Source organism: Aotus nancymaae, unplaced genomic scaffold (assembly GCF_030222135.1).
Source record: "Aotus nancymaae isolate 86718 unplaced genomic scaffold, 86718_ANA_hifiasm-v0.15.2.pri h1tg000076l, whole genome shotgun sequence".
In the NCBI taxonomy this organism is placed as follows: domain Eukaryota; kingdom Metazoa; phylum Chordata; class Mammalia; order Primates; family Aotidae; genus Aotus; species Aotus nancymaae.
Genome location: NW_026988491.1, coordinates 24,946,515 through 24,960,260, shown reverse-complemented (window position 1 = coordinate 24,960,260; position 13,746 = coordinate 24,946,515). Strand labels below are relative to the sequence as shown.

Sequence of the window (13,746 nt, the reverse complement as noted above, 5' to 3'; positions counted from 1 at the left end):
TGCATCCTGTTAAAGAAGAACATGGATTTTTTTTTTTTTTTTTGATATGAAGTCTTGCTCTGTCTCCCAGGCTAGAGTGCAATGGCGCAGCAATCTCGGCTCACTGCAACCTCCATCTCCCGGGTTCAGGAGATTCTCCTGCCTCAGCCTCCTGAGTAGCTGGGATTACAGGTGCCTGCCACTGCGCCCAGCTAATTTTTATATTTTTTAGTAGAGATGGGGTTTCACCATGTTGGCCAGGCTGGTCTTGAACCCCTGACCTCTGGTGATGCACCCACCTTGGCCTCCCAAAGTGCTGGGATTACAGGCATGGGCCATCGCACCTGGCCTTTTTTTTTTTTAATTTTAAAAAATATAGATGGGGTCTCACTATGTTGCCCAGGCTGATCTTAAACTCCCATACTCAAGCAATCCTCCAATCTCAGCCTCCCAAAGTGCTAGTATCACAGGCATAAGCCCCCACACCTAGCCAGAAAACAGATGCTTTTTGAACTTATGAAAATAACTATATTGCCACAAAATAGAAAAACTCACAAATAGTTCCTGAATTTGGAGAAATCAGGTAAAAAGAAAGGTAAATGTTTCCATTTTGCTCACAAAAGTATTATTTACCCAATTGCTATAAGCTATAACAGCTTAAGAGAAAAAATGTTTTCTTGACTCTGGAAAACAAACCATAAAAAGAATCAACAGGTCAGGTGCAGTGGCTCACACCTGTAATCCCAATACTTTGGGAGGCCAAGACAGGCAGATCACGAGGTCAGGAGTTCCAGACCAGCCTGGTCAACATAGCAAAACCCCGTCTCTACTAAAAATACAAAAATTAGCCAGGTGTGGTGGTGCACACCAGTAATCTCAGATAGTCGGGAGGCTGAGGCAGGAGAATCGCTTGAACCCAGGAGGCAGAGGTTGCAGTCAGCCGAGACCACATTATTGCACTCCAGCCTGGGTGACAGAGTGAGACTCCATCTCAAAAGAAGAAAAAAAAAATCAACAATGCTTCAAACAAAGTCATAAAAAAAAATTATTTCAGGCCAGGCACAGTGGTTCACGCCTGTAATCCCAACACCCTGGGAGTCCAAGGTAGGTGGATCACCTAAGGTCAGGAGTTCAAGACCAGCCTGGCCAACATGGCAAAACCCCATCTCTACTAAAAATACAGAAATTAGTCAGGCGTGGTGGCACACACACCTGTAATCCCAGCTACTTGGAAAATTGAGGCAGGAGAATTGCTCCAACCCAGGGGGCAGAGGTTGCAGTGAGCCAAGATAGCACCACTGCACTCTAGCCTGGGCAACAGTGAAACTCCATCTCAAATAATAATTATAATAACTTTAGTGCTGTGTCAGTTCAGTCCATGTGATTAACTCTTGTTCTGCTTGATGCTAGGTTGTCAATCTTCATGAACCCATCAGTGTTTGTGTGTGTTTTTATTAGAGTCCTGGAAAGTTTTTTTACCTAGTCCAGTGGTATGATCTCCAAAGTTACCAGAAACCTATATTCAAAAGTACTTGTCAGGGTACTTAAATGACTTTCCTCGAGGGAGAAGCAAGTCTTGAACTGTAGCTAATTACAAGCTGCTTTTTAAAAAGAATCAAAGTAAAACAGTACTTGACTGTGGGTGACAGATGACTTGGAATAATGATAGTTAAAGATGCAATTGACAAGGAAATTTGTTTTTTTGTGTGACATACAACAATTTAACATAATACTTATGACTTACAACATAGCAAGATATAGCAGAATTTTAGGAATTTCATAACATTTTGGAACACATTAATAACACCTTTATTCAAATAGAACTCAAAGAAAGTTGCCGGGTGCATTGGTTCATGCCTGTAATCCCAGCACTTCGGGAGGCCGAGACAGGCAGAGCACCTGAGGTCAGGAGTTCAAGGCCAGCCTGACCAACATGGAGAAACACTGTCTCTACTAAAAATGCAAAAAATAAGCCGGGCATGGTGGCGCATACCTGTAATCCCAGCTATTCAGGAGGCTGAGGCAGGAGAATCACTTGAACCCGGGAGGCAGAGGTTGCAGTAAGCAGAGATGACGCCATTGCACTCCAACCTGGAAAGTTAAACATTATTTCTTATTTGACCATGCTTTCTGTATAATGTTTACATACCAAATAAAACTAATATGCATGCCTATAATCCCAGCTACTCAGGAGGCTGAGGCAGGAGCATCGCTTGAACCCCAGAGGTGGAGGTTGTGGTGAGCCAAGATCACGCCATTGCACTCCAGCCCAGGCAACAAGAGCAAAACTCCGTCTTTAAAAAAAAAAAAAAAAAAAAAATTGCTTTTAAATACCTTATTACCATATTTTAGCTGAGATAAACAGCTGATATCCATGGCTTTTGAGCTTTTTTTTTTTTTTTGAGACGGAGTTTCGCTCTTGTTACCCAGGCTGGAGTGCAATGGCGCGATCTCGGCTCACCGCAACCTCCGTCTCCTGGGTTCAGGCAATTCTCCTGCCTCAGCCTCCCGAGTAGCTGGGATTACAGGCACGCGCCACCGTGCCCAGCTAATTTTTTGTATTTTTAGTAGAGACGGGGTTTCACCATGTTGACCAGGATGGTCTCGATCTCTTGACCTCGTGATCCACCCGCCTCAGCCTCCTAAAGTGCTGGGATTACAGGCGTGAGCCACCGCGCTTGGCCTGAGTTTTTTTTTTTAACCAAAGGTACTCTCCCAAGTGACTCACCAAAACCAATAAGACTTAACCAAAGTTATAGACTTAACAAGGACACACAGGCATCTTCAAAGAGGCACAAAGCAGTCCTTACAACACCCAGAACCACCCCAAAGACAGTTAAAAGAAAGGAAATCAAAGCTGTCCACGGAAGGGGAAAGGATTAATAACGAATGAGTACCCCAGAAAGTCAAAAGTCGGCCGGGTGCAGTGGCTCGTGCCTGTAATCCCAGCACTTTGGGAGGTCAAGGCAGGCAGATTATGAGGTCAGGAGTTCAAGACCAGCCTTGTCAACATGGTGAAACCCCGTCTCTACTAAAAATACAAAAAAAAAAAAAAAAATTAGCCGGGCGTAGTTGCACGTGGCTGTAATCCCAGCTACTCTGAAGGCTGAGGCAGGAGAATTGCTTAAATCCAGGAGACAGAAGTTGCAGTGAGCCAAGATCATGCCACTGCACTCCAGCCTGGCGACAGAACAAGACTCCATCTTGGGGGAAAAAAAAAAAGAAAAGAAAGTCAAAAGTCACACAAATACCAAACCAAAGGGACTGGTTCCTCTATTGGGAATTGAACTCAGGCCATGGTAGTGAAACTACAGAATTTTAAGTAGTTTCCAAGATGGAGCAGTCTTCATTGTGAATCCTGCAAGGATCCAAAGCAAGCGGTTTGAGCATATAAAGGATTTTAACTTGTTTTAAGTCAGATTTTTGCTCTTTAATTTTGTGAAGAGGGTTTCTAAGGCTAGCCACAACATTATGTGTCTTTCCTTCAATTTTCCCACAAATACAGATAAGGCATTTGTTTAGAATAAGAGACCTCTAAAATCTATTTTTTTTTTTTTTAATTTAGGGATCTTTCTAATTTAAAGGATTCATCTTTGGCTATTGACAATCAGAATTTCCAATGATATATTTATTCCAGTAGCAACTCAATCCAATAAGCCTCTTCATGGAAAGCCCAAAAGGCAATTTCCTAGATTTAGAGAGGACACAAAAGAGGCAGATCCAATGATGCCCCCAAAATTCACTCCCAGGAATAGGCAAAGATAGCAAAAGACTCTTGTTGCCAGAGACAGTTAAGGATGGTGTTTATACACACAGTGCCTCCAGTAACCCACAGATTTGTAGGGTGTTGCCAGTCACAGACTCATTAACCTGTGTGTGACACAGGGTAGGCCCTGCTGGGATTGGACTTTCTGAGGACTGACCAGGCAACAAGGATTAAGACAACAAAAGCCCTTTATGGATGAGACTGAGGGGAGTGAAAATCACCTGGTGACCATTTAACAGGCCCCAGAGACAAAAACTCCCTCATCTGAGGAATTTAGGAGGGAGCAAAGACCACCTGGCGGCCATTAAACAGGCTACCGAGGCAAAACTCCTTATCTGGGGAAAATTAGAAGTGTCTAAACTTCCCTGTTATCTAAAGCAGGCATCTGGTCCGGGCACGGTGGCTCACGCCTATAATCCCAGCACTTTGAGAGGCTGAGGCGGGTGGATCACAAGGTCAAGAGATCGAGACCATCCTGGTCAACATGGTGAAACCCCGTCTCTACTAAAAATACAAAAATTAGCTGGGCATGGTGGTGCATGCCTGTAGTCCCAGCTACTCAGGAGGCTAAGGCAGGAGAATTGCTTGAACCCAGGAGGCGGAGGTTGCGGTGAGCCGAGATCGCGCCATTGCACTCCAGCCTGGGTAACAAAAGCGAAACTCCGTCTCAAAAAAAGAAAAATAAATAAATAAATAAATAAAGCAGGTATCTGGTTCCAGATTTCTTTTCCCCCCAAAAATTTATAAGTAACTAGAATTTCTGGCCGGGCGCGGTGGCTCACGCCTGTAATCCCAGCACTTTGGGAGGCCGAGGCGGGTGGATCACGAGGTCAAGAGATCGAGACCATCTTGGTCAACACGGTGAAACCCCGTCTCTACTAAAAATACAAAAAATTAGCTGGGCATGGTGGCGCATGCCTGTAATCTCAGCTACTCAGGAGGCTGAGGCAGGAGAATTGCTTGAACCCAGGAGGCGGAGGTTGCGGTGAGCCGAGATAGAGCCATTTCACTCCAGCTTTCCAGCTTGGGTAACAAGAGTGAAACTCTGTCTCAAAAAAAAAAAAAAAAAAAGTAACTAGAATTTCTATACATCTCTGGAATGCCATGCCGAAACTCATTGTGCAACTCTTGCTGACATTAAGGCAGCAAAATTACTACAAATGTAATCATTTATCATGAACTACATGGCTAATATAGTCCAAATTACTGTTATGCCCCCACTTTAAGGTCTATAAATACCCCTAAGTTAAAATCCACCCAGCACGCTCAGTGCTCTCGATGAGGCACCCCACCATACTGTTTTGTAGCGTTCTTGCTAATGAACTTATAAACTTTGTTCCCTCCTCCCCGCTGCCCCCCTGGACGGAGTTTCACTCTTGTTGCCCAGGCTGGAGTGCAATGGCACAATCTCAGCTCATGGCAACCTTCGCCTCCCAGGTTCAAGTGATTCTCCTGCCTCAACCTCCCAAGTAGCTGGGATTACAGTCTCCCACCACCATGTCCAGCTAATTTTTTTTTTTTTTGGCATTTTTAGTAGAGAGGGGGTTTCATCATGTTGGCTAAGCTGGTCTTGAACTCCTGACCTCAGGTGATCCACCCGCCTCAGACTCCCAAAGTGCTGGGATTACAGGTGTGAGCCACTGTGCCTAGCAAACTTTTTTTTTTTGAGACAGAGTCTTGCTCTGTCTCAGTTCACTGCACCCTCCACCTCCCAAGTTCAAGCAATTCTCCTGCTTCTGCCTCCTGAGTAGCTGGGATCACAGGCACGTGCCACCACACCTGGCTAATTTTTATATTTCAGTAGAGATAGGGTTTCTCCATGTTGGCCAGGCTGGTCTCAAACTCCTGACCTCAGGTGATCCACCCACCTTGGCCTCCCAAAGCGCTGGGATTACCCACAAGAGCCACGATGCCCAGCCAGATTTTCCTTTTTCAAACCTATACTGTTGTCAGTAAACTCATTTTACCAACCCGAAAGTTGACTACTTCCCAATGCTGGGGCTCTGACACCTCACCTGGTAGGGACTTCTTAAGACAAACTGAGAGCTTGACACATTCAGAACAAAAACTGTGCTGCTTAAAATCTTACCTGTCTTGGGTTCCCAGCCATTTTCAGACTGACCACAGGATGTGACCTGCCAATCACTACCTCTGAATGGCAGAGACCAAGAGAGTGTTCCTGAGGTAGTAGGCAGGACTCGACTCCAGAGGTGGGGCTTGGACAGTTGACCAGGTTGAGGACTAAAACAGTGTTGGGGAAAAAGCAGGTTACAATCAGATATGCCCGCCACTGTGCCACGTCAGCTTACCATTGCCATGGTAACAACCAGGAGTTACCATCCCTTTCCATGGCAATAACCCCATGATTACTGCTCCTTCCCTAGAAATTTCTGCATAAACCATCCTTTAATCTTCATGCAATCAAAAGTGGGTATAAATGTGACTGCAAAACTGCCCTGAGCTGTTACTCTCCGCCTACGGGGTAGCCCTGCTCTGCAGGAGCAGTCACAGAGCTGTAACACCACCTGTTCAATAAAGCTGTTTTCTTGTACCTCTGGCTTGTCTTTGAATTATTTCCTGGGCAAAGCCAAGAACCCTCCCTGGCTAAACTCCACTTTGGGGTTTGCCTGCCCTGCATCACTCCCACTTGGTCACAATTCAAGCTTTCAAGGAGGGAGAATCTCAACCAGTTTTTATTTCAGGGACCCACAGCAAAGTTTTTCTAACTAGATGCATCTGATCAGAGCTGCAAAACTGACTAGCCTGCAGGGCCGGCTGGAACCCTGGCCTTGAGGGGTTTTAGGCCTGTGTTCTACCCTATGACACCCCTCTTTATGACAGAATAACACAGAAAGACAAGGATGAAGGGTAACTATTTCTGGGGAAAAAGCGATCAAACAATATGAATACATTTCTCTCATTAAGACTTTGAAGAGGAGCCAGGCATGGTGGCTAATGCCTGTAATCCCAGCACTTCAGGAGGCCAAGGCGGGCGGGTCACCTGAGGTCTGGAGTTTGAGACCAGCCTGACCAACATGGAGAAACCCTGTCTCTACTAAAAATACAAAAAATGAGCCAGGCGTGGTGGTACATGCCTTTAATTCCAACTACTTGGGAGGCTGAGGCAGGAGAATTGCTTGAACCTGGGAGGTGGAGGTTGCAGTGAGCCAAGATCATGCCATTACACTCCAGCCTGGGCAACAAGAGTGAAACTCCATCTCAAAAAAAAAAAAAGACTTAGAAGAGGAAAACAAAATAAACAGTGATTTTTACTATTGGTTTGATAAGATTCCACAGAGAGGCCAGGAGCCTAGCTGCTAAAACTTTCTTACCCTTCTGTCAGCTTGTCGGATCCTGGGTTCCCTTGATGGAGGCTCCCAGTAGAGTGACTTTAGTTATCCTACTGACTACATCAAAACTGTAGGAGCCTAGAGAAAACCGTCTGCACTTGGAGAGTTCACAGAAAATCAACTGACAAAAGCCAGATTAATAAGACAAAAGGCATACAGGTTTATTCACACACACAGTGAGAACCAGAGTGATGACCCCAACCTCCCATGGGATTCAGAAGCTTATACACCATCTTGAGGTTACAGAAAGAACAGGGACTCAAAGCATGGCCATAAACAGGTTATGGTGGAAAATCAGGTTACAGCGGCAAGACCAGTTACAGGAGGGAGGAGAGGAGGCCTGGCTAGCAAAGGTGGCCTTGTTCTATAGATGAAACCTCACAGGTAGCAGCCCTCAGAGAGAATAGATGGTGAACATTCCCTTCAGACCTTTAAAGGTGTCAGACTCTGTTACTCTTCCTACATCAGGCAGGGGAAGGCCTCAGAGAAGGCCTAGCCTCATCAGTGTAGATTCTCTCCACAGATGCAAATCTCCCCCACAAAAGACAGCTTTTTAGCTATTCTATTTCCAGTCCTTCTGAGTAACTGTCTTCAGCCATGTCAAGGAGATATATTTTAAGGTGACATATTTTGGTTTCCTTCAAGATCAAAAAGGTTAAGTCCAAGGCTGTCCAATGAGTGAGCTAGGGCCCAATCGTGTTGCCTTCAGATGAGTTTTTCCCCAGCAGCGTAACCCTGAGACAGGCCAGACTGGACCCCAGACACACATTCCACACCACAGTATGCCTCAACCACCACAAACACACACCACAGACACACCCTACCTTAAAAACCAGACACACACGCACACAACCACCACAAACACACGCATGCCACATCTCTAACACTACATACACACCACTCAAATACCACCCAAATATACCTCTCAAACACCACATACACCCCCCACACACCCCTCAAACACCACACAAACCTCAAACACCACACAAACCTCAAACACCACACACAAACCTCAAACATTATATACCCCTCAAACACCACACACCTCAAACGCCACACAAACCTCAAACACCACACAAACCTCAAACACCACACACAAACCTCAAACATTATATACCCCTCAAACACCACACACCTCAAACGCCACACACCCCTCAAACACCACACACCCCTCAAACGCCACACCCCTCAAACGCCACACACACCACCTCAAACGCCACACACGCCCCTCAAACGCCACACGCGCCCCCTCAAACGCCACACGCGCCCCCTCAAACGCCACACGCGCCCCCTCAAACGCCACACGCGCCCCTCAAACGCCACACGCGCCCCTCAAACGCCACACACACCACCTCAAACGCCACACACACCACCTCAAATGCCACACACGCCCCTCAAACGCCACACAGACCCCTCAAACGCCACACGCACCCCTCAAACGCCACACACGCGCACACACGCCCCCGCACGCACACCGCAGCTCACACACACACACCTACGCAGGAGAAAGGGTGTCAAAGCTTCTGCTAATCCGTGGGCCCGCACGGTTTTCCTTGCGCTTTGCTCATTCACCGGGCGGCCATTTCTGTCCGCGCTCAGGCCTCTCAAAGAGGGGCCCCGAGTCTCCCAGCACCGCAGGTCTGGGGCGCGCCGCTCCTCCTCCGGGGAAGATCCGGACCGAGAAGCCGCCGGACAGAGCGCAGCCGAGCCCCGCGCAGCCCGGGACGCCCCGGCCGAAGCCGACCGCGCAGAAGCGCCCAGAGCCCGTTTAGGACCGCGGCGACACCGCTTAGGGGCGCAAACCGCGGACTCGGAGCGAGCACGCGCGGCAACGCCCCTCGCCCCGGGCCGCCCCCGGCCCCGCCTCGCGAGAACGGCGGGTCCCGGGGCGGGGCCGAGGTGGAAGCGCCGCAGTCCCGGCCCCGCCCCTCCCGGGCCACGACCGCGCCGCTCAGCGTCACGTGACTTATGCCCGACCCTGGGCCCGGACCGCTGGGGGAAGACGATCGAATCTCCGCTCGAGAATCTGGAGGTGTCCCGGTCCGGAGGAGGGTCCTGGGCAGTTCCGTCCCAGCCCACGGTCTCCTGGCACTGTCCGGCCCCGGTCCTCCGGAACCTGAGGAAGCGGCCGTCAGGGTCGGGGAGCACTGGGGTCTGGGGTTTCGGAAAGAACCTGTTGGAGCCAAGGGACCCTCCCTCTCTTGGGACGGACCCCTCGGTCCCGTGTCCATGGGGGCACCGCGGACCCTCCTCCTGGCCCTGGCTGCTGGTCTGGCCGCTGCCCGCCCGCCCAACGTCGTGCTGATCTTTGCTGACGACCTCGGCTACGGGGATTTGGGCTGTTATGGGCACCCCAGCTCTACCACCCCCAACCTGGACCGGCTGGCAGCAGGGGGGCTGCGGTTCACAGACTTCTACGTGCCTGTGTCTCTGTGCACACCCTCCCGGTAAGGAGGGGGCTGCGCCCCTCCCCGCCCCTCCATCCCGTTCCTCCCAGATGTGCAATGGATTGCAGGAGGGAGGGAAAAACGTCTGTCTCTCTCTCTCTCTCTCTCTCTCTGGGGAAGGCCACAGTTCTGTCTGACTTGTCCTGCAGGGCCGCCCTCCTGACCGGCCGGCTTCCGGTTCGGATGGGCATGTACCCTGGAGTCCTGGTGCCCAGCTCCCGGGGGGGCCTGCCCCTGGAGGAGGTGACCCTGGCCGAGGTCCTGGCTGCCCAAGGCTACCTCACAGGAATGGCTGGCAAGTGGCACCTTGGGGTGGGGCCTGAGGGGACTTTCCTGCCCCCACATCAGGGCTTCCATCGATTTCTAGGCATTCCATACTCCCACGACCAGGTAGGAACCCCCGGGACCCTCAGCTACCCACCCACCTCCCAAAGTCCCCAGCCCTTGATGCTCCCCCCACCCCATCTGCCAGCCCAGCCCTCACTGGAGCTGCCCCCATCAGGGCCCCTGCCAGAACCTGACCTGCTTCCCCCCGGATACACCCTGTGATGGCGTCTGTGACCAGGGCCTGGTCCCCATCCCACTGTTGGCCAACCTGTCAGTGGAGGCACAGCCCCCCTGGCTGCCTGGACTAGAGGCCCGCTACGTCGCATTCGCCCGTGACCTCATGGCTGATGCCCAGCGCCAGGATCGCCCCTTCTTCCTGTACTACGCCTCTCACGTAAGTGATCTTGGCCCTACCCACCCCAGCTGCCCATGACCCCTATCCAGTGCTAACTCCAGTCTTTGCCCCCAGCACACCCACTACCCTCAGTTCAGTGGGCAGAGCTTTGCAGAGCGTTCAGGCCGAGGGCCATTTGGGGACTCCCTGATGGAGCTGGATGCAGCTGTGGGGGCCCTGATGACAGCCATAGGGGACCTGGGACTGCTTGAAGAGACGCTGGTCATCTTCACGGCAGACAATGGGTATGCCAGCACGGTGGCGGAATGCTCCCACCTGTCACAGGCCAGGACTCCGGGTGCCTTGCAGTTCAAGAACATAGTGGGTAAACTGGTGTCAGGAGATGCTGGCCACATTGCTGGGACCTACGGTGTGTCAGGAGACACAAGTGCACAGAGAACTGGTTTTGGTAGGCCTGGGAGGCCCCAGGCTCATGCTGGGCACTTCTGGGCAAGTTTTGTGACTTAGAGATGTGGGGCCACTGGTCACCTTCGGTGGCTCAGAGGCTGTGGCTCCGTGGCTCATGATCTCCTCCTGTGTCCAGACCTGAGACGATGCGCATGTCCCGAGGTGGCTGCTCTGGCCTCCTGAGGTGTGGAAAGGGGACGACCTACGAGGGGGGTGTCCGAGAGCCCGCCTTGGCCTTCTGGCCAGGTCACATCACTCCTGGTCAGTCCACAGGCCTTCTCCTTGGGAACCCTGGCCCTACCATCCCACCCTTGATGGTGAACTGAGTGACTGAACAGCCTCCTGCCCCCAGGCGTGACCCACGAGCTGTCTAGCTCCCTGGATCTGCTGCCTACCCTGGCAGCCCTGGCTGGGGCCCCACTGCCCAATGTCACCTTGGATGGCTTTGACCTCAGCCCCCTGCTGCTGGGCACAGGCAAGGTAAGACCAGTGACCCCTGATCCCAGCTCCTCGGCCCCTGTCCTGGGGTGAGTGTGGGCAGTGCCTGAGAGTCCGTGCCTCAGCGCCTCCTGCATTGAGTGACATCCAAGTGGTGGCACGTTTCAGGATCTTGGGTGGGTGAGAAGCGGTCCACATCCAGGGCCTCACACCAGGTCTTGCAGCTCCGGGTATGTGTGATGCTCGGGGCCTGTCCTACCGCGTGACCCCTGACTCTGTCCCCAGAGCCCTCGGCAGTCTCTCTTCTTCTACCCGTCCTACCCAGATGAGGTCCGTGGGGTTTTCGCTGTGCGGAGTGGAAAATACAAAGCTCACTTCTTCACTCAGGGTAACTCCCTCCCCATGAATCCCTTCCCCTGACCTGCAGACCCCTCCGAGGAGCCCCAGATCCCTGGCCCCTTCTCTCGCTCTTGCCTGTGCTCAGAATTGGCCCCTTCCCCAGGCTCTGCCCACAGTGAGACCACTCCAGACCCTGCCTGCCATGCCTCCAGCTCTCTGACGGCTCATGAGCCCCCACTGCTCTACGACCTGTCTGAGGACCCTGGTGAAAACTACAACCTGCTGGGGGGTGTGGCCAAGGCCACCCCAGAGGTGCTGCAAGCCATGAAGCAGCTTCAGCTGCTCAAAGCCCAGTTAGATGCTTCTGTGACCTTCGGCCCCAGCCAGGTGGCCCGGGGTGAGGACCCCAACCTGCAAATCTGCTGCCAGCCCAGCTGTACCCCCCACCCAGCCTGCTGCCACTGCCCAGATCCCCATGTCTGAGGGTCCCTGGGCCTGCCTGGGCATGTGATGGCTCATGACTGTGAGCCTGTGGGGGAGGTGCAGGTGTCTGGAGGCATTTGTATCTGCTAATGTAATAACAGCAGTTGAGACTTGCAGGTGTGACAATTCATCTAATCTTGTGGTAATGCTGTGATGTCGGTGCTGTTCCCCTGGCACAAGTGAGGAAACTGAGGTCCAGAGAGGTTCAGGACTTGTCCAAGTCCAGCTAGATCGCCCAGCCAGAAAGAAGTTGGGCTGGGATTTGAACCCTGGTGTCATGGCTCTAGAAGCTGCCCTGGCACTTTGGCGATCTGCGTCGGTCATTGCACACATGCACACGTCAGCCATGAAAACATGGGCACATCTGTCCATGGGAGCAGCACCACATGCCTGTAAGTGCCAGGAACAGGATGGGGAGGGTGTGAGGGTGCAGTGGCCAGAAGACTCAGAAGATGCAAAGTGCCTAAGAGAGACAGGATTTTCCCCAAGAAGAAGCGTTCTTAGAGACACACACACTAGACCTCCTTGGTTCTTATCAGAAACCTGTCTGAAGCCAGGTGATGAGTTGCACACTCCAGGTGGGGATAAGGGGCCCAGAGCCCCTAGGAAGGCACAGCAGCAGCCCCTGAGACAGCTCTGCTGGGCCCCCCACCCTCCTAGGGCTCTGCATTTCACCTGTGCTCACCTTCTGTCTCCTGCCTTCACCTTTTGACCCACAACGAATGATTCTCCACCCAGCAGATAAAGTGATCTCTTAAAAACATCTGTTGGCCGGATGTGGTGGCTCATGCTTGTAATCCCAGCACTCTGGGAGGCTGAGGCGGGCGGATCACCTGAGGTCAGTAGTTTAAGACCAGCCTGACCAACATAGAGAAACCCTGTCTCTACTAAAAATACAAAATTAGCTGGCTGTGGTGGTGCATGCCTGTAATCCCAGCTATTCAGCAGACTGAGGCAGAGAATCACTTGAACCCAGGAGGCAGAGGTTGTGGTGAGCCAAGTTCACGCCATTGCACTCAAGCCTAGACAACAAAAGTGAAACTGTCTCAAAAAAAAAAAAAACACCATCTGTTAGGCTGGACATGGTGGCTCACTCCTGTAATCCCAGTGCTTTGTGGGGCTGAGGTGAAAGAAGCCTGAGAGCAAGAATTCAGACCAGCCTGGGCAACATAGTGAGACCCCAGCTCTAAAATAATTTTTTCTTTTTTGAGACAGAGTCTCACTCAGTCACCCAAGCTGGAGTACAACGGCGTGATGTTGGCTCACTGCAACCTCTGTCTCCTGGATTCCAGCAATTGTCTTGCCTCAGCCTCCTGAGTAGCTGGGACTGGAGGTGCGTGTCACCACACCCAGCTAATTTTTTTTTTTTTTTTAGTAGATACAGGATTTTACCATGTTGGCCAGGCTGGTCTCAAACTCCTGACCTCAGGAGATTCATCTACCTCAGCTTCCCAAAGTGCTGGGATTACAGGCATGAGCCACCATACCCAGCCAACATTGTTTAATTAGCCAGGCATGGTGGCAGTTGTCCTAGAAATTTGGGAGCCTGAGAGGGGAGGATCACTTGAGCCCAGTAGGTCGAGGCTGTAGTGAGCTATAATCGTACCATTGTACTCCAGCCTTGGAGACAGAGTGAGACCCTGCCTGTAAATAAATAAATAAAACATGAGGTTGGGTCTGAGCATCTATTCCTGCTCAAAATTCCACAGGCTTCTTATACTCAAAATCCAAACTCCTTACAGTGATCCAGTTTGCCCTTGAGGCCGCCACCCCTGCCCCTGTCCCCCCAAGTCTTAGTGGGCTGGCCTGGCTGTT

At 51.3% G+C, this 13,746-nt stretch overlaps 1 protein-coding gene and 1 long non-coding RNA gene across 3 annotated transcripts in view; one reads left to right on the top strand and one right to left on the bottom strand.

Annotated features, from left to right (window-relative positions):
* LOC105706705 (uncharacterized) overlaps positions 1-8,755 on the bottom strand; it is a 36,127-nt gene extending 27,372 nt beyond the window's left edge. Inside the window, exons 1-4 of one of the 2 annotated variants that reach the window (XR_010339412.1) lie at positions 7,078-8,755; positions 6,841-6,938; positions 5,835-5,986; positions 1,973-2,070 (exon numbers count right to left, since the gene is read on the bottom strand). This is a non-coding gene — a long non-coding RNA (uncharacterized LOC105706705). The remainder of the gene's footprint in view (positions 1-1,972; positions 2,071-5,834; positions 5,987-6,840; positions 6,939-7,077) is intronic. The other variant, XR_010339411.1, reaches the window with a different exon arrangement.
* Positions 8,756-9,087: 332 nt separating this feature from the next.
* On the top strand, positions 9,088-13,083 carry ARSA (arylsulfatase A). Its single transcript, XM_012437256.3, has 8 exons — positions 9,088-9,542; positions 9,692-9,932; positions 10,045-10,263; positions 10,339-10,508; positions 10,808-10,932; positions 11,024-11,151; positions 11,395-11,497; positions 11,612-13,083. Exons 1-8 carry the CDS (start codon positions 9,325-9,327, stop codon positions 11,929-11,931), a joined length of 1,524 nt encoding a protein of 507 aa, XP_012292679.2. The 5' UTR covers positions 9,088-9,324; the 3' UTR covers positions 11,932-13,083.
* Positions 13,084-13,746: the final 663 nt, after the last annotated feature.

Excerpts from the sequence above, each read along its gene's own strand:
- ARSA (XM_012437256.3), top strand. The coding sequence starts at position 9,325 with ATGGGGGCACCGCGGACCCTCCTCCTGGCCCTGGCTGCTGGTCTGGCC. Across the intron at positions 9,543-9,691 it reads TCTCTGTGCACACCCTCCCG|GGCCGCCCTCCTGACCGGCC; the intron begins GTAAGGAGGGGG and ends CTTGTCCTGCAG. Across the intron at positions 10,933-11,023 it reads GCCAGGTCACATCACTCCTG|GCGTGACCCACGAGCTGTCT; the intron begins GTCAGTCCACAG and ends TCCTGCCCCCAG.